The following is a 20397-nucleotide window of genomic DNA, read 5'->3' on the forward strand; positions in this document are numbered from 1 at the left end:
AATTAGGTTCACAGTAAGCTCTCTCAAACTCAAACATGATAATGACCAGATAAACTGTTGGCTGTGGGATTAGTATCTTTTGAAGATATGGAAAATAATTCTCCTGTTCTTCTTCGAAGTAGGGTCAAGAGGTCTTTTATGTCCACCTGAGAACCCTATAATGAACAAAGTATTTTAAGTGCTAAGGTTTACTCCGTGCCCATAATTGCCTTTTGTATTTGTTCTTGGGAAGAACCAGAGCCCATAATCTTCATGTCCAGAGAGAAGGAAGCTGCCAGCTAGCCAGGGCTGGCATAGCTAGTTTTCTTCTTCTGGGTTGTTGCTGGTATCAAAGACTATTTTTTATATCTTGGACACTCCCAGACAAACCTGGAGAGTTGGCACCCTTAGCACTGAGGTCACTATTTTATGAGCGACGCTGTTTTTTTCTGTTGTTTTTTAATGAGTCCTTTGGGTCTGCACTCATGGGGCATAACTTGCAGTGAACCTCCAGTTAGACTTAGGGAATTTTCTAAGTCCTCAGAGCACATTTTAACCTAATCATGCTCATTAATGCAAGCCACATCTTTGTTTTGGGACTTTTAAGGCTTTGCTAAACCCAATATTGAGCGAGTTTTCCTGACCAGCAGGTTGCTGTCATTGAACAGGAGCACACGACCAATGTCATTGTAGCAGAAAGCTGGTACAACTGGGATTCCCCACAGTTGTGAGCCCAGAACTGGGTGTGCGATAGTGGTTGGCTTGTGAATGGGATGGACGGAGGGTGTGGGGTGAGGAGTGGGATTGGTGTTAATTTATTTGCAGAATCAAACTTTTACTAAATGAGTGAGTGGTCAATCTAATGAAGAAATCCTCTCAGGTGACAGTGGAAGCAGCTAGTACTGATTCATTGAAATGCAAATTGCAATTGATTTTTGTCAGAACATGACTTTTTGGCTGTCCACCACTAGGATTTCCCTTCATTCTGGGTCTGTTGTGGACTAATTGATAGAGATTACTTGTTGCAATTAATCTCTAACTCCGGCGTCATTATTGGACAACTACCAGACTGGTACAAGGTAAATAAGATAGACTTTGATTTTCACTCCCCTACCAATTCCAATGGACAGCGCTTTATTACAAAAGACCCAAAACATCATCATTCTGACTTTTGTTACTGAGGATGTTTGAGTTAAATTGTGTTCTGAGGACTTAGGGAATTTTCTAACTTTAACTTGAGGCTCGTGGCAAGTTATGCCCCACGAGTCCAGACCCAAAGCACTCCTTAAAAACAACAGAAAAAACAGTGTCGCTCATAAAATAGTGACCTCAGTGCTAAGGGTGCCAACTCTCCAGGTTTGTCTGGGAGTGTCCAATACATTAAAAAAAAGTCTTTGATACCAGCAACAACCCAGAAGAAGAAAACTAGCTATGCCAGCCCTGGCTAGCTGGCAGCTTCCTTATTTCTGGACATGAAGATTATGGGCTCTGGTTCTTCCCAAGAACAAATACAAAAGGCAATTATGGGCACGGAGTAATCCTTAGCACTTAAAATGCTTTGTAGATTATAGGGTTCTCAGGTGGACATGTGTAATTGATCTGCTATTTTATCAAGCTCTAGCAACTGAATAAACAGAGAACCTCCATGGCAACAAAGCACTTTAATACAGTGGTTGTCAGGTAAAGCTTCAAAACTGCACTGCCTGCCCACTGACTAGATCAAATTACAAAGCAGAGGACTAATTGTACAGCTCATACAAGGAGGTGATGGGCATAACATGCAGAAAGGCCTCCTCCTGAGATTTTCTGAATACTAGCTGACTGCTGTCCCACCTCTCTCCATTGTTTGTACGCTGTAACATAGGAATTCGAAGCAAGACTGACCACGTGGCTCTCACACATCTAACATACACAACAAATCAAATAATATTCATTTTTAATGTAATAAAACAGCAACAAAACTCCACCCAAGAATTCCTGAAGACCATCAAAGACACTAAGATAGAAGAGGATGAAATAATGATCTTCTTTGATGTAACAGCCCTGTTCACATCAATCAACATTAACCTGGCCAAGGAAACATTGACTACATTATTAGAAGACCCAAAGACACATATACCAAACAACACTAACTCCATCAGCAAGGACAGTATCATCAAGCTAGTGAACCCATGTCTTACCACCCACTTCACCTTCAACAACAAAACCTACAGACAAACCAATGGAACACCCATGGGATCTCTGATATCAGGGTCTTAGCAGAGGCAGTAATGCAGATACTCAAACAGCTCTGCCAACCACCCAAACCAAACTTTAGGTCTGTTACGTGGATATCATCACTAAAGGAAACAAATTAGAGGAAACCTTCAAGACCATCAATAATACCCTTACTGGCATAAACTTCACTAAAGAGGAGGAAAACAACAACAAACTGCCATTCCTAGATGTCACAGCAGAGTGAACAGCCAATGGGGAACTTCAAACCAGCGTCCTCAGGAAAACAACACATACAGACGAAATATTGAACGACAGAAGCAATCATCCCAATATCCACAAACCGAGCTGCATCAGAAAATTATTCCAATGAATCACCACATATTGCAGCACAGAGGAACTACGAAGAGCAGAGGAAAATGACCTATACCGTATATTCAAAACGAATTGGTACCCAATGAACACAGTCCGCCGGTTTCTCAGCAACAAACCCAAACAAGCAGACAAAATGCATCCAGAAATCCTAGCCACTCTCCCCTCATCAAAGACATCTCGGAAATGACTGCCAGACTACTCAGACCCCTTGGCATCATGGTAGCCCACAAACCCACCAACACACTAAAACAGCAGCTAATGAACTTGAAATACCCGATACAGACAACAAGCAAATCTAATGTTATTTACAAAATACCATGCAAGGACTGTAACAAGCACTACATTAGACAAACAGGCAGAAAACTAGCAACTAGAATGCGTGAACATCAACTAGCCACAAACAACATGATCCTCTCTCACTAGTATCCTTACATACAGGTAAGGAAGGACACCACTTTGACTAGGACAAGCCAAACAGAGACACACATGGCATTCCAACCAGAACTCTGTCAACAAACACATTGACTTGGATCGCATTTACCACCCACTGAGAAAAAGAACAGGAAATGACATCACCATAGGAAATGACATCACCAACCCACAGGATCCCAAATATATAAGGAGAAAGCAGATTGTAGCCCTAGCACTTTGTCTGGAGGCTTGCTGAAGATGTTACCTAGTATGGTGATGAAATGTCTGAAAATGAACCTTCCAGCTCAGTGAGCTACATCCTAAACAGCCCAAAACTATTCAGGGAAGTGCTATGAGGCAAAATTTGACACTGAGGCACATGAGGTTATATTAGGGCAGATGGTCAAAGAAGTAGGTAATGATGTGCATTTGAAGAGCTGGTATGGACACAATGGGCAGAATGGCCACCTTCTGTGCTATAGCAATTCTGTGATTTTTGCAGTAAGTCTTGAGAAGAGTCTTTGAGGTGGAAAGCAAGATAAGGCAGAGAGCAGCAGGGAGGGAGTAAATTACAGAGTTGAGGAGGCAGGCAAGTGAAAATCGGGCCACCAATGTGAGATGATTGCCATTGGGAATGCACAATAGGCCAGAATTAGAGTTAGATGGCTTGGAATTTTGTGGGGCTGAATGAGTGTCTTTTATTTGTTTGTGCAATGTGGGTTTCTCTGACAATGCCAGCATTTGATGCTATTCCTGATGCCCTGCAGAAGGTGATGGTGAACTGCCTTCTTGAACTGCACTCCTGGTCACTGGTAAGGTAGGGAAGGTCAAATTATAGGTAAAAACAATGGATTCTGGGTACAAACAACGACTGCAGATGCTGGAAACCAGATTCTGGATTAGAGTGGTACTGGAAAAGCACTGGAAAAGTTCAGGCAGCATCCGAGGAGCAGGAAAATGACGTTTTGGGCAAAAGCCCTTCATCAGGAATAGAGGCAGACTGCCTGCAGGGTGGAGAGATAAATGAGAGGAGGGTGGGGGTGGGGAGAAAGTAGCATAGAGTACAATGGGTGAGTTGGGGTGGGGATGAAGGTTATAGGTCAGGGAGGAGAGTGGGAAGGTAGCAAAGTAGACAAATTTGATTTTTTTTAAAAAATCAAGGTGTTGTTTGTGTGTCTGGTAACCAATGTAGGTCAGTCATCACAAATTAGAGAGATGAACAGGATAAATAATTAGTTATAATAAAACAAAGAATTGTGGATGCTGCAGATCTGAATCAAGAACAGGAATTGCTGAAGAAACTCAGCAGGTCTGGCAGCATCTGTGGAGAGAAAGCAGAATTAATGTTTCAAGTCCATTGACCCTTCCTCAGAACTAGTAGTAGCTAGGAAAAGGTGGTATTTATTGCTGAAGACAGAGGTTGGGGAGTGGAGGAGGTGGGCGGAGAGCATGTTGAGTAGTTAGGCAGAGATAGAACATAGAACATTACAGCGCAGTACAGGCCCTTCGGCCCTCGATGTTGCGCCGCCCTGTCGTACTAATCTGAAGCCCATCCCACCTACATGTACGTCCATATGCTTGTCCAATGACGACTTTAGCTTGGAGAATCTACTACCGTTGCATGCAAAGCATTCCATACCCTTACTACTTTCTCAGTAAAGAAACTACCTCTGACATCTGTCTTATACCTATCTCCCCTCACTTTAAAGTTGTGTCCCCTCGTGCTTGCCATTCCCCATACTTGGAAAAAGGCTGTCCCTGTCCACCCTATCTAACCCTCTGATTATCTTGTATGTCTCTATTAAGTCACCTCTCAACCTTCTTCTCTCTAACGAGAACAGCCTCAAGGCCCTCAGCCTTTCCTCATAAAACATTCCTTCCATACCAGGCAACATCCTAGTAAATCTCCTCTGCACACTTTCCAAAGCTTCCACATCCTTCTTATAATGCGGTGACCAGAACTGTACACAATACTCCAAGTGTGGCTGTACCAGAGCTTTGTACAGCTGCAGCATAACCTCCTGGTTCCGGAACTCAATCCCCCTATTAATAAAGGCCAAAACGCTGTATGCCTTCTTAACAACCCTGTCAATCTGGGTGACAACTTTCAGGGATCTGTGTACATGGGCACCGAGAACACTCTGCTCATCTCTACTCCCAAGAATCTTACCATTAGCCCAGTACTTTGCATTCTGATTACTCCGTCTGAAGTGTATCACCTCACACTTGTCCGCATTAAACTCCATTTGCCACCTCTCAGCCCAGCTCTGCATCCTATCTATGTCTCTCTGCAACCTACTACATCCTTCCTTACTATCCACAGCTCCACCGACCTTAGTGTCGTCCGCAAATTTACTAACCCACCCTTCTAAGCCCTCATCCAGATCATTTATAAAAATGACAAACAGCAGTGGACCCAACACCGACCCTTGCGGTACGCCGCTAGTAACTGGACACCAAGATGAACATGTTCCATCAACTACAACCCTCTGTTTTCCTTCAGCAAGCCAATTACTGATCCAAACTGCTATGTTTCCCACAATTTCATTCCTCCGTATTTTGTACAATAGCCTACAGTGGGGAACCTTATCGAACGCCTTGCTGAAATCCATATACACCACATCAACTGGTTTACTCTCATCTACTTGTTTGGTCACTTTGTCAAAAAATTCAATAAGATTTGTTAGGCACGACCTACCCTTCACAAAACCATGCTGACTGTCCCTGATCAGATTATTCTTTTCTAGATGGTTATAAATCCTATCTCTTATAACCTTTTCCAACACTTTGCCAACAACTGAAGTGAGACTCACTGGTCTGTAATTACCAGGGTTGTCTCTCCTACCCTTTTTGAACAAGGGAACCACATTTACTATCCTCCAGTCCTCAGGCACTATTCCTGTAGACAATGATGATTTGAAGATCAGTTCCAAAGGCTCGGCAATCTCTTCCCTTGCTTCCCAGAGGATACTAGGATAGATCCCATCCAGCCCAGGGGACTTGTCTATTTTCATACTCTGCAGTATTTCTAATACCTCTTCCTTGTGAACCTCAATCTCTTCTAGTCTAGATGCAAGTATCTCTGTATCTTCCTCACCAACATTTTCATTTTCTATAGCGAACACTGTCAAAAAATATTTATTTAGTGCTTCCTCTATCTCCTCTGACTCCACACACAACTTCCCACTATTATCCTTGATTGGCCCGACATTAACTCTCGTTATTCTTTTATTCCTGACATACTTATGAAAAGCCTTAAGGTTAACCCTGATCCTATCCACCAACAACTTCTCATGTTTCCTCCTGGCTCTTCTGAGCTCTCTTTTTAGGTCTTTCCTGACTTCCTTGTAACCCTCAAGCGCCCTGAGTTTTCACATTTTGTCCTAACATAAGCCTTCTTCTTCTTGACCAGGGATTCCACTTCCTTAGTAAACCACGGCTCACGCGTTCTATATCTTCCTCCCTGCCTGACAGGTACATACTTATCTCGGACGCACAGGAGCTTTTCCTTGAATAAGCTTCACATTTTTTAATGTACTTATCCCCTGCAGATGGAGTCTAGGGAGAGAAAATAACAGTCAGGGGTCAAAGAGAGGGGTAATAGCATGCTCAAAGAAAGAAAAATTAATAATAGGGATTACAAGGAGGCAAAAATGGAAAGCAGCTCATGTCATGACAGGTCCTGGGGTTAGGGTTGAATAAAGGACACAGAAGAAGGTATTCAGGTTTGAGAATTATTGAACTCGACATTGCATCCTGAATGCTATGGGGTCCCCAAGTGGAAAATGAGATGCTGTTCTTCCAGCCTGAGTTAGGCCTCACTGGAGCACTGCAGCAAGCCTGACGTGGAGATGTTGGCCAGGGAGCAGGGTGGTGTGTTGAAGTGGCAGGCAATTAGAAGCTCAGGATCATTTCTATGGACAGAAAATATGTGATCTGCAAAGAGGTCACCCGTCAAAATATATTGTTAGAGTCAAAAAAAACCTGCCGAAGCTGGAATCCAAGTAGACAAACAGGAGGCTGGAAGAACAGTGTACCGTTCTGGTCGCCACATTACAAAAAGGATGTGGTCGCTTTGGAGAGGGTGCAGAGAATGTTTACGAGGATGTTGCCTGGTATGGAAGGTGCTAGATATGAAGAGAAGTTGAGTAGGTTAGGTTCGTTTTCATTAGAAAAAAGGAGATGGGGGCGACCTGATTGAGGTCTACAAAATCATGAAGGGTTTAGACAGGGTGGATAGAGATAAGCTTTTTCCCAGGGTGAAGGATTCAATAATGAGAGGTCACACTTTCAAGGTGAGAGGTGAAAAGTTTAAGGGGGATACAAGCAGCAAGTACTTCACACAGAGGGCAGTAGGTGTCTGAAATGCATTGCCAGCGGAGGTGGTAGAGACAGGTACGGTAGATTCATTTAAAATACGTCTGGACAGATGCATGAGTAGGTGGGGAGCAGAGGGATACAGATACTTAGAAATTGGGCAATAGGTTTAGACTGTAGATTTGGATCGGCTCAGGCTTGGAGGGCCTGTTCCTGGGCTGTAAATTTTCTTTGTTCTAAGAACACAGTAAGCCAGGCAGCATCAGTGTGGTATATAGGTAAATTAATGTTACTTCTGCAATTATAATTGATTATACAAAAGTAAATGAACTCACATCAGTGTGTAATTGTTTTAGCCAAGAGCTGAGTCAACAAGAATGGAAACTATGTGGAGGAAATGCATAATTTTTTTGTATTAGCTAAAAATGTATGCAAGAAAGAAGCGGGATTGCAAAACAATGGTAGATATTACAGGCACTAGATAAGATGCTTTGAAGAGAGGCAGTTAAACTAGATACACCTGTATAAACAATAGGTATAAACATCTGTTTCCCACTTTTACAGAAACACAGGAACAAACCCCAATTAAAAGGGCTTAGTGATAAGATGCTGTGAGGGGAAGCACAGATGGAGGGAGTAGATAATGGTAAGGCAAGAACATGCCTAACAATAACCCACAGCAGGATGAGGTCAAATGGCCTCGTGAGGCCAGAAATAAGCATTTTGTCACGGACAAGGCCGGATAAGACAAGAGATAAACAGGAGTAGTGGGTACTAGTCTTAGGGAAGTGGAGGATGTAAACGGGGGGGGGGGGGGGGGGGGGGTAACAATGAAATTAAAAAATGTAGGAACCAAATTATATAAATATCAAGTATTTGTTGAATTCAGTGTGTTTTGTGGACATCACATCCATTTGCAAGCATGAAATAAATGACACTACTGATTCAGATCTTGTCTCGGACTGAAATTATTGAAGTGAGCTTTGTTCTCACAATCAGGAAGTGGAGAAGTCAATGTTTCAGGTATTAAAGGTACCTTTTCCTGTTAAAAACAGTAAAAAGTAAGAAGACGACCCTGGGAGATCAGTAGACAGAAGACTGAAGACAGCGGAGAAGACAGAGACTGTGTGGACTTGAGATTAATTTAATGTAAGTTTAATAATTGTGTTATTGGAGCAGCATTTTTATAGAATTGGAGTCAGATAGTAATTGGTTCAGGGAAAGGAACTTGGATTTGTTAATAGTTTTTGTTTTGCATTCTGTTAGGAAAATACATTGTTATTTTTCTTTAAGCAGTGGAAATTAGTCCTCCAACCTTTCTCGTCCGGAAGTAAGGTTAATACCCAAAACATTTCTCCATCTCCTGATGCTGTGTTCTTCCAGCCTCCTGCTTGTCTACTGAAAAATATTGTTATCTTGATTGCTTTTCTAAAAAAAAATAAAAAAGTTTATTCTGGCAGCCAAAACGAAGATGCTAAAGAACAATTGAGAAATTCTTCCTAAAGAGGAAAGCTTGAATCTAAACAAAATCCTAGCTGCTGTTTGGCCTCCCAGACCGAGGGGGTGCCGTAGTCTATTCTCCGGGAAGATTGAAAGCGGAGACTCTTGCTACCCCTTGCCTGTCAGGTCGGGTTGGACAGTTGCCAGGTTCACAATCAGTCCATGTGGTGTTGCTTTTCGGGATTTAAAGGTAATTTGCAGTCAGTGTTGCTTTTGCTGTTGAATGTGGATGGTTGAGGTCTGGGGCTGGGGATCTGATTGGGAATTCCTTCAGCTGGAGGAGTCACTCTCGGGTTAATAAGGGTGGGGGCTTGGGGGGGTGAAGGAAGATCCCCTTTCATCAGACCACTGCTGAAAACTCTAATCATTGCACCTTCAGCAGATTCCCCTTCTCTATCCTTTGTTGCTCAGGTGTGTTCCTTTACCTGGCTGCTGGGCTGTGCAGTAGAACCCTGTAACTGTAACATTCTGAATTGTTACTGTTGCCACGTTCTGAAACTGTAACAATTTCCATTTCCCCCTCGCTTCAGTGTTGCACGCCTGAGAGTTTACTTACCCTCCCCAAAACCTTTTCACCAGCTCCTCGAGACCCAAGTAATGTTCTGTGGAGCTAAAGTAGAAACTCCACAGCAGCCTGGCATACATCCATGGAAAGAAAGCAGAGTTTGATGTTTCAAGATCAGTTCTTCACAACTGGACTCCAAACACTAACTATGCTTCCTGTCCACATATGTTGCCAGACCTGCTGAGTTCCTCCTGCAATTTGTTTTGTTTCAGAGTTTTAGCATCTACAGTTTTGTTTTAATGTCTTATGGATCTGGATTCAAATCTGACCGTGGACAGTTTTTTTGAGGTACTCAAAGAGAGTACTGCATTGGGTGGTAATGGTGTGCAGGGATATGGGGATAAGGCAGGAAAGAGCCAATCTAGGGGTGGCACAGTGGCACAGTGGTTAGCACTGCTGCCTCACAGCGCCTGAGACCCGGGTTCAATTCCCGACTCAGGCGATTGACTGTGTGGAGTTTGCACGTTCTCCCCGTGTCTGCGTGGGTTTCCTCCGGGTGCTCCGGTTTCCTCCCACAGTCCAAAGATGTGCGGGCCAGGTGAATTGGCCATGCTAAATTGGTTAGGTTAGGGGTATGGGTGGGTTGTGCTTCAGTGGGTCGGTGTGGACTTGTTGGGCCGAAGGGCCTGTTTCCACACTGTAAGTCTAATCTCTACAATAGAGTAGGCATGATAGGCTGAGTAGGAGACATTGAGGTCTGCAGATGCTGGAGATCAGAGTTGTGTGCATTGCTGGAAAAGGAGAGCAAGTCAGGCAGCATCCGAGGAACAGGAAAATCAACGTTTCGGGCTGGAGCCCTGTGATCCTGGGGACTGGAGTACCCAAGGGACACACATTTGTGGTTGCCCATCCTAACGTGGGCAAAATATGTTAGCCACTCCTTTGCTAGATTGGAAGATCTGGACCTCCCTCTCTCTCTGTGCTGTTAGTGCACCTCACTAACTGGGTTGCAGCAGTACAATGAGGTTATTCATCACCATTTCCAATGGGTGATTAGAGAATATCAATGATGGATTACAGCTAATGATGAATCAACAATACATAAAAAGTAACTGGATCCATCTGCTCAGAATGTATCAGCTGCTCACTCCATTAACTCATTGGCACATTGCAGAAGTCCATCACTTAGTTTAAGACAAAAATTGTTTTTTTAATAGACAGCCTTGGAATGGAGGAGTACACTTATTTATTGATGAACTTCTGGGTAGTAATCTTGCTGAGATTAGAGCCATGTTGCCAAAGCTTTTTGTTTAGTGCTCATCAGGATAAATGCAAGAATGCCAAATTTCAAATAATCACAATGATTTATACACAGGAGAAAAGGGAGCTGATGAGTTAGTCAGTTGGTTTTGATTAGTTGAATCGTTGTCATATAGAACGCAATGGCAAACTTTAAGCTCCCCAAACTCCCAGGTAATTCCAAAAAGGAATAAGTCTTGAACATATTCCTTTTGTTTGCAGAGGTTAGGTCACTGTGTATAAACTTGGAGATAGTGAGGACTGCAGATGCTTGTATAAATACAAGTTACTTCCAGCAAGTGTAAATGCACCATGTTAAAATCTCCAGTGATAATAACTGATTTAAATTCATTGTTAGTGTAGCTATTAGTGCATTTGTGATTGTTCAGTAGCTGCTCAAATGTGGAATCACATCAAACAGTGTGCACTCTGCTTCTTATGAACAGCTGAAGAGCATGTTCTTTATTAAATGAACTAATTGCTGCTGTACAGTAGGAAGCATGGCAAAGAATCTGTCCAAAGATGTGCAGGTTAAGTGGATCAGCCTTGGGAAATGCAGGATAGGGTCAGGGGTGAGACTGAGTAGGATGCTCTTCAGAGGACCGGTATGGACTTGATGGGATGAATGGTTTGCTTCCACACTGTAGGAATTCTATGAATCCAAGCACAGCACCATCTCTCAAACAGCTTTGAATGGCTAGGAAAACGTTCTCTTTTGTGATGATGGCTGAGGAAAAAATATTGACAGGGACATTGGGTCGTTTTCTCCTGTCAATTTTCAAGGTGCCTTGGAATGCTTTAAGGGAGAGAATTAACCAGGGCATGGTTTAATGTCTTCTCTGAAAGTTAATACCTTTGATGGTGCTGTGCTCAATTCTGTCGGTAGTGCTCATCACTGCTGTCAGTACTGCACTGGGAATGTTAGCCTGGATTTTGTGTTCAGACCTCTGGAACAGGACTTAAATACAGAGCCTTTTGACAAATGAGAACGCTCTGTAATGTTTGGGGCTTGGTGCAGTTGTGGAACTTAACCTGTTTCATTTAATTGTGCTCTAGTTTATGTTCTTTGGTGTGAGTTCTCATTTTTTTGTTAATTTTTGATTTTCTCCTTGAGTTCAGTGTTTGTGCAGCCCTGATATATGGATCCTGTGACCCAGTAACATACAGAATGCCTTCATTTACCTGATGTGCAGCAACGGGCCACATAACTCTGTGAACTGGACTCTATTCTGTGATGCCGTAGAAAGATACTTAGTTCAGTAAACACTGCAACTCGGGCTGCAGATTGAACTATTGTCAGTTTAACAAAAATCTGACATCCTGATCCCTCCCTGAAAGCCTCTTCACTGCGAATAGGTTTCAAATCAGGATTGGGATGAAATACTCACCACTTGTCTGTGTGGATGTAGCCTCGCCAACCTGTAGGAAGCTCCACACCGCTCCGAACAAAGCACTCTGCTTGCTTGGTGTTTGCTCACCAGGTTTAAAGTCTACCCAACTAAAGACCTCCTGCTGTGAGGCAGCATTTTATGATTAACAAACCTTTTAATATTAGATTGTGATTAACGTTCTGGGAATTTTCAGCATTGTGCCTGTGCTGGCCCTTGGATTGAGGGCCATTGTTAAAAACAACATTCTCCTGCCAACCATTATGCTGCTACTGCCAAAAGCTCAGTTGTCATGGTATGGGCAACTCATCCACCTTGTACCTTCCCTCACTGTACATAACCACTTTGTGACATCCATCATCCAGCAGTTCCCAGTTTGACGCCTCCACGTGCTTCCTCCATTTCTGTCTTCTCAAAGAGCTCTCTGAAACTTTTCAGTTCTGATCAAGCCAAAATAAGGCATAACAAACAGGAACCAAGAGTAGCCCATTTGGTCCCGGAGCCTCTTCTACCATTCAATAGGATTGTGGCTGATATTACAGTCCTCACATCCACTTCCCTGCCCTTTCCCTGTAACCCTTGATTCCCTGATAGACTCTTGATCAGTCTCTGCCCGAAGTATGCATACAGGATTAGATTAGATTAGATTACTTACAGTGTGGAAACAGGCCCTTCGGCCCAACAAGTCCACACCGGCCCGCCGAAGCGCAACCCACCCATACCCCTACATTTACCCCTTACCTAACACTACGGGCAATTTATCATGGCCAATTGACCTGACCCGCACATCTTTGGACTGTGGGAGGAAACCGGAGTATGTGTCCCCCATAGCTCTCTGAGGCAAGGATTTCCAGAGGAACACAACCCCCTGAGACAGCAAGTTCCTCCTCATCTCAGTTTATTCTGAGACAATGCTCTCTGGACCTGGACTCTCCCATGAGTGGAAACATCCTCTCAGCAATCACCCTGTCAAGGCCTTTAAGAATCCTGTAGGTTTCAATGAGGTCTCCTTTCATTCTTCTAAATGCCAATGGGGAGAGTCCCAACCTGTCTAACTGGGGATCATCCGAGTGAATTTTCTTTAACTGCTTCCACTGAATCAAAACCTTCCCTTATAAGGGGAGCAAAACTGCTCACAGTCCTTAAGGTGTGGTCTCACCAGCACCTTGTATAGCACCTACTGTTATACTCTGACCCCCTTGAAATTAGGGCCAACATTCCATTAGCCTTCCTGATTACCCGCTGTACCTGGGTGCTGGCTTTGTGTTTCGTGCACAAGTACCCCAAATCCCTTTTTGTTGCAGCTTTCCGCATTTTCTTTCCTTGTAATTTGACCTTCTTTCATGCAGACCGTTCTGTGTTTGGCCCGATCAGTTGATTTGCTGATAGATCTGCAAACTGATTACAAAGTGCTGCAGTTTTCACAACCCTTGATGGTTGATTGGCTTCTCTCTCCATTTTTTTCTCTCCAGCTCTTGTTTAGTGTCCAGCAATGAAGGAGGGCAGCCAGCGACTGCTGGTACAGTTCAAAGATGAGAGCGGGGAGACTCTGGGGGCACCTTTAGACGTTCCGGTTGACATAACCCCAGACAAGTTGCAGCTCGTGTGCAATGTTCTGTTGGCAAAGGTAAAATTATTTCACATTTTAAACTGTCGTGTGTGGAGTACCATGGCACTTACTCTCGCATGTCTTCCCACTTCCAATCGTGGCTGTGTGTTTTCAGCTGTATGTGTTAACCATACAGGAGTTGAGTTAACAGAGGATTCACCTGTGCTGCAGTAGACAGGAACAAAGTCTTAAGTTGTACCAACCTGAAGATACCTGAACCTGATTGATCTCTGAAGCAAACCCAGGCCTTGGATAGTGAGGGTCTTATGGTGCAGTGCTAGTATCCCCACCTCTCGCCCAGAAGGCCAAGTCCCTCCTGCCCCAGAGGTGTGTCATTACACATGCGAATATGTTTAAAAACATATTTTAAAAAATATAGCCATTGGGTTTTTGGAATGGTTTAAAAAGGCAGCTCAGCACCTTCTCCTCTTCCTCCTGTGCCACCCCCCCCCCCCAAAATTCCTGTAATCCTGCATTTCCTATGGTCAATCCACCTAGCCTGTACATTCCTGGACACTACGGGCAATTTCCCATGACCAATCCACCTAGCCTCTACATTCCTGGACACTACGGGTAATTTAGCATGACCCATCCACCTAACCTGCACATCTTTGGACTATGGGAGGAAACCGGAGCACCCGGAGGAAACCCACACAGACACAGGGAGAACGTGCAGACTCCACACAGTCAGTCGCCCGAGGCTGGAATTGAACCTGAGTCCCTGGCGCTGTGAGGTAGCAGTTCCTTTTCCAATGAATGAATACGATATGCAAAATAAAGTTTGATAGGGAATTTTCAGTATGGACAAAGAATTGAGAGATTCTCTTAATACTGCAATAGAGTGTCAGCCTAGATTTTTGTGCTCAAGTCCCTGGGATGGGTTTGAACTCTCAACACTTGAGTCCGAGATAAGATTGCTACCCAGAGAGTTACACATGACCCGGTGATGTCATTCTGATGGAACATGAGGTCGTGACTGTGAATACGTGCACAGACTTTATCAGGGCTGTACAGTCACTGGGGGAGTGCTGATAGGAAAGCAGACACCTCCCACTGTCAGAGTTCAACTTTGAGGAATCGAAAACAGGCCTGCAAGCTGAGCTCTTAATCAAGGACACAAGGGGGAGGAAAATCACTGTCTTTAACTACCTTTGTTACAGAAGTTGTATCAGTCAGGATTGATGACCAGTGGTTCATTTTTTACTTATCCTGATTGACAGGGTGTAGGTGTCGCTGACTGGGCCCAGCATTTATTGCCCATCCCTAATTTGCCCCGCTCAGGTGACTCAGCAACGCTGAAGGAATAGAGATATATTTCCAGGTCAGGATGGTGTGGGGCTTGGGGCATTTGCAGGTTCCTGTGTATCTGCTGTACTTGTCAGTCTGGGGTGACGAAGGTGTGGGTATGAAAGTACTTTTGCTGTTGATCATTGTTCATTTGTAGTAGAGCCGTTGGATAGCGGGTGGCCAGTGGGGGGTGAATAAATGAAACTGCATTTTCTGATGATTTCAGGATGACCCCCCGCCGTTGGCATTCTTTGTGCATGAGACTGAGATTGTCACCTCGCTGGAGAAGACACTGCAAGAGGAAAAGGTGGAAACGGAAAATGTTATCGACATTATTTACCAACCGCAGGCTGTGTTTCGGGTTCGGGCTGTGACGCGTTGTACCAGCTCTTTGGAAGGACATGCTGAAGCGGTCATTTCAGTGGCCTTCAGTCCAACTGGGAGGCAAGTCTCTTGAAGAGAATTATTTGAATCTGTTTTTTTTACATTAGCTGTGGCCCTGTTGGTAGCTCTCTGATCCCTCAATTACAAACTTCCTGCTTCAAGTCCTGTTACAGGTTTTGAGCTAAAAAACTAAAGCTGCCACTCCAGTACAGTACTGGGGGAATGTGCGCTGTTAGAAATGTACTCTTATACATGATAAAAGGTTTATGCAAAGGTAAAGGCCATTTGGCCTACCATACTTGCACAGGCTTATTAAACTAGCATCATTGCCTCGTACCCCAGTCTCCTGAATTTTTATCCAAATAAATGGGACTTCTTTCACTGGACCATAGGAGGTTGAGAGTGACCTTATAGAGGTTTGTAAAATCATGAGGGGCATAGATAAAGTGAATGGCTGTTGTCTTTTTCCTAGAGTGGGTGATTTCATGACTAGAGGGCACATTTTTAATGTGAGAGGAGAAAGATAAAAGAAAGGACGTGAGGGGCAATCTTTTTTTAAACAGAGGGTGGTTTGTGTGTGGAATGATCTTCCAGAGGAAGTGGTGGATGTGGGTACAGCTACAAAGTTTTAAAGACATTTGGATAACTTCAGGAATAAGAAATGTTTGGAGGGATATAGACGAAGCACAGGTAGTATTTAGTTTGGGATTATGGTCAGCAAGGATTGAAGGGACTGTTTCTGTGCTGGATGACTCAATGACTCTAAATAATCATCCAATGCCCTTTTGAATGCCTCAGTCTCCAGGCACTGCTCCCTTACTACTCGCTGAGTTAGATCATTTCCTCACATCACCCTTAGCACTTTCACGCATCTCTTTAAATCTTTACCCTGTCATTCTTGTTCCTTTTACAAGTGGATGTAGTTTCTCCCTATCTACCCTACCCAGCCTGCTCAGGGCTTTGAAATGTGATGGTAAATCAAAGTCTCAAGTGCCTGCTCAGGTAGATACTGAAGACCTCCTGTTCTGAAGAGGAGCAGGGAATCTATCATCTGTGTCCTACCCAGTATTTATTCCCCTCTACCAGCATTGCAAAAACTCATTCACACGTTGCTGTTTGCTGTCTGCATATTGGCTGCCATAGTTCCCACATTACAGCAATGGAGTCATTGAGTCGTACAGTATAGAACCAGACCCTTCGGTCCAACCAGTCTATACCCAACATAATCCCAAACTCAACTAGTCCCACTTGCCTATGTTTGGCCCATAACTCTCCAAACATTTTGTGTTTGTGAATTTATCCAAGTGTCTTTTAAATGTTGTAACTGTACCCGCATCCACCATTTCCTCTGGAAGGTCATTCCATAGACAAAGCACTCTCCATGTAAACAAAAAAAAAGTTGCGCCATATGTCGTTTTTAAATCTTTCTCCTTCAACTTCAACAATATGCCCCTGGCTATGAACTCACCCACCCTCGGGATAATATCTTTGTCATTTACTGTATATATGCTCCCCATGATTTTATAAACCTCAATAAAAGGTCACCCCTCAACCTCCGACGCTCCAGTGAGCAAAGTGCCAGCCTTTCCCGTCTATTTTTATATCTCAAATCCTCCATTCCTGGCAACATCCTGGTAATGTAAATCTTTTCTGAACTGTCTGCACTTCAAGGCACTTCATTGTCTGTAAAAATAATATGAAAAAATATTAAAACACACCTTCCCCTTGCTTACGTTTAAACAAAAACACTTGTGTAGGAATGCATAATGTAATGCATAATATTATACGTAATGTATAACGTAGTAATGCATGCTACTTTCTGGCATTCTCAAAATGCCCGAGTTTTTCACACAGTAAGTGTGTTTTAGGGCAGGGGACGTGAGAGTTTTGGGTGCCCGTCTGAACTTAATATCAGCTCTGTGTAGAAACTCGGGAAGTAATTCTTCAGATGATGAAATGCAGCTTCTCCAGGTGAATCTCTCGGAAGGGCAGGATTTTCTCTTAAGGAAAAATTGAGGCACCTGGACATCCATTCTCAAGAGTTTTGAGGGATGAGAAGCCATCTCATTGAAACTTACCTGGCGTGACATGATGTTCCCCGAGTAGTGGGTCCAGAACCAGGGAACTTAGTCTCGTGAGGAGGAATTTCCTTTTATAGAAGATGGTGAATCTCTGGCATCCTCTATCCGAGAGGGCTGGAGAAGCTCCGTCACTGAGTGTGTTTTAGACAGCAATCAATAGATTTCTGGATACTAATGACATTAATGGATGTGGAGATAGTGGTGAGATGATCAGCCATGATCTGTTTGAGTGGTGAAGCTGAATTTGATACGTAGAATGGTCCACTGCACCTCTGTTATTAACTGTGTAGCACTGCTAATGGTTGGTGTAGTTGAATGTACATGGTGCTAATGGCATACGGTGTGCAGTATTGACCCATTGTCTCTGATGTTTAAAGGTATCTAGCAAGTGGATCAGGGGACACTACGGTGCGGTTCTGGGATCTGTCAACAGAAACCCCTCAGTTCACATGTAAAGGCAAGTTCACTTTGAGAGTTACACAATTCTTTCCGACACAACCTTTTTGATTTGATCTAATTTATGATTGTCACACATCAAGGTACAGTAAAAGTTTAGCGTGCTGTCCAGTCAGACCATACCAGACATGGGGGTGATTGAACAAAGTGAGGAATACAATGTTATGGCTGCAAAGATGGTGCGCAATAAGCAAAATCAACATTAGATTTGAAATTTGAGAGGTCCATTCAGAATTCTAAAAACAGCGAGGAGGAAGCTGTTCTTGAACCTGTTGGTGCTTGGGTTTAAGCTTTTGTATCTTCTCTCTGACAGAAGAGGTTGGAGGAGATTATAACTGGGGTGCGAGGGGTCTTTGGTGATGTTGGCTGCCTTTCCACATCATCGAGAAGCGTCGATGAAGTCATTGGATTGGAGATTGGTGTGGGCCGTCTTCACAACTTTCTATATCTTCATAGTCCAGGGCAGAGCAGTTGTTGTACCAAGCTGTGATGTATCCAGATAGACTGCTTTCTATGGTGCATCTGTAAAAGTTGTTGAGGTTCCTTCTCGACATGCTGCATTTCGTTAGCCTCCTGAGGAGGAAGAAGCGTTGTTGTGCTGTCTTGACCATTACATCAACGTGGGTGGTCCCAGATTTTTGCTGTCTGGTTTGGAATCGTGATGCATGCAGCACCCCCTGGGAAGGTGACTGGTCTCCCTTCCAGCCTTACATCAGAACATTTTCAAACAATACTGGGGAGTGAGACCAGAGGGCAATGACTTAATTTGTTAGCTTATACCTGTAGCTTGATTAAGTTAGTAGCATTTAGCGTCGTAGGCATGCAGTACAGAAACAGACCCTTCGGTCCAACTTGTCTGCACCAAACAGACCTTCCAACTTTGACCTAATCCCATTTGTCAGCATTTGGCCCATATCCCTCTAAACCCTCCCTATTCATATATCCATCCAGATGCCTTTTAAATGTTGTAATTGTACCAGCCCCCACCATTTCACTGGCAGCTCATTCTAAACATGCACCACCCTCTGGGTGAAAACATTGCCCCTCTGGTCCATTTTAAATCTTACCCCGCTCACCCTAAACATATGCCGTCTAGTTTTGGATTCCCCTGTCTTCAAAAAAAAAACTTTGGCTATTCACCCTATCCACACTCCTCATGATTAAACCTCTATAAGATCAGCCCTCAGTCTCTGATGTTCAGCCTCTCCCTATAACTGAAATCCTCCAACCCTTGCAACATCCTTGTAAATCTTTTCTGCACACTCTCAGGTTTAATAACATCCTTCCTGGAGAAGGGTGACATGAATTGTATGCAGTATTCTAAAAGTGGCCTCACCAATGTCCAGTACAGCTACAACATGAAGTTCCAACTCTCATCCTTGATGTTCTGACCAATAAAGGTAAGCATTACCAAACACCTTTGTCACCACCCCATCCACCTGCGACTCTATATTCAAGGAACTATGGACTTGCACCCCTACGTCTCTTTGTTTGGCCACATTTCCCAGGGCCCTACTGTTAACTGTATTAGTCCTGCTGTGGTATGCCTTATCAAAGTGTAACACCTCACATTTATCTAAATTAAACCCAATCTGCAATAACCTTTTCTCCTGAAATGCAAGACTAAGGATTCAAGCGACCAGTCTGTTTCCTTTCTGACATTCACGGAAATGTCACAACACAGGAGGAGGCTATTTGGCCCATTATGCCTGCTCTATCTCGTGAATTGAGTGTCATTACCTCGTGTCAATCTTCTGCTTTTTCCCTGCAACGTTGCAAACTATTTGTACCGAAATATAATGCCTTTTTGCATGCCTTAATTTGAACATGCTTCTACCAGATTTCCAGGCAGTGCATTCCATACCCTAACTCCTCACTGACTGAGAAAGATTTCCATACTTCACCCTTACTACTTTTTCACATCGTATTAAATCTGTGCTCTCTTTTTCTTCTTTCTTTTATGAGCAGGAATAGTTTTCATTCTCTCCTTTGTTTTCTATGCAGGCCACTCATGGTTGTAAAAACCTCCATTAAACCTTCTCTAGACCACCTTCTCTCCAAGGAGGACAGTCCCAATTTATCCAGTTTAAACAGAAACTGAAGTTCCTGATCCATGGCACCATTGTTATGAACTGCTTCTGCACTCACTCCAGTGTATTCACATCCTTCCTATAAGATGGTATCCTGAACTGTATACAAAACCTCGCTGAGTATTGTCTCACACGAGGTCAAATTCACCTCCTTGCTCTTGTTCTCCATCAATAAAGCCAAGGACGCTGTATGCTTTACTTACTGTTCTCTCTACCATTCCTGCCACTTACAGTGGTCTTCGTGCACACACCCAGGCCCCTCTACTCCGACATCCCCTTTATTGTGTTCTGCATTGCCTTTCAGTGTTTTTTCTTCCAAAATACATCACCTCACACTTCATCGCATTGGGTCTAATCTGTCACCTATCCAGCTGCTCTGCCAACTTATCATTGTCCTTTTGGAGTTCCACACTATCCGTCTCACGGTTTACAATCCTTTCAGGTTTTGTGTCATCTACAAGCTTCAAAACTGCCCCTGAACGCGAGAAACTAGATTGTTAGT

The 20397-nt window shown here is 43.6% G+C and overlaps 2 protein-coding genes across 3 annotated transcripts in view; one reads left to right on the forward strand and one right to left on the reverse strand.

The window, feature by feature from the left end:
- Positions 1 to 8689, reverse strand: part of LOC132830201 (aldehyde dehydrogenase family 3 member A2-like) — a 59982-nt gene extending 51293 nt beyond the window's left edge. Inside the window, exon 1 of the mRNA XM_060847725.1 lies at positions 8612 to 8689. The gene's annotated coding sequence lies outside the window, so the exon portion shown is untranslated. The remainder of the gene's footprint in view (positions 1 to 8611) is intronic.
- nle1 (notchless homolog 1 (Drosophila)) overlaps positions 1 to 20397 on the forward strand; it is a 257228-nt gene that overhangs the window by 211514 nt on the left and 25317 nt on the right. The window contains exons 1-4 of one of the 2 annotated variants that reach the window (XM_060847927.1): positions 8927 to 8986; positions 13461 to 13615; positions 15111 to 15328; positions 17727 to 17806. In XM_060847927.1, coding sequence (XP_060703910.1) covers positions 13481 to 13615; positions 15111 to 15328; positions 17727 to 17806 — 433 coding nt within the window. In that variant the 5' untranslated portion in view covers positions 8927 to 8986; positions 13461 to 13480. Of the gene's footprint in view, positions 1 to 8926; positions 8987 to 13460; positions 13616 to 15110; positions 15329 to 17726; positions 17807 to 20397 lie in introns of those variants that run through there. The other variant, XM_060847925.1, reaches the window with a different exon arrangement.

This window comes from Hemiscyllium ocellatum, chromosome 31 (genome assembly GCF_020745735.1).
Source record: "Hemiscyllium ocellatum isolate sHemOce1 chromosome 31, sHemOce1.pat.X.cur, whole genome shotgun sequence".
NCBI classification, from domain to species: Eukaryota; Metazoa; Chordata; class Chondrichthyes; order Orectolobiformes; family Hemiscylliidae; genus Hemiscyllium; species Hemiscyllium ocellatum.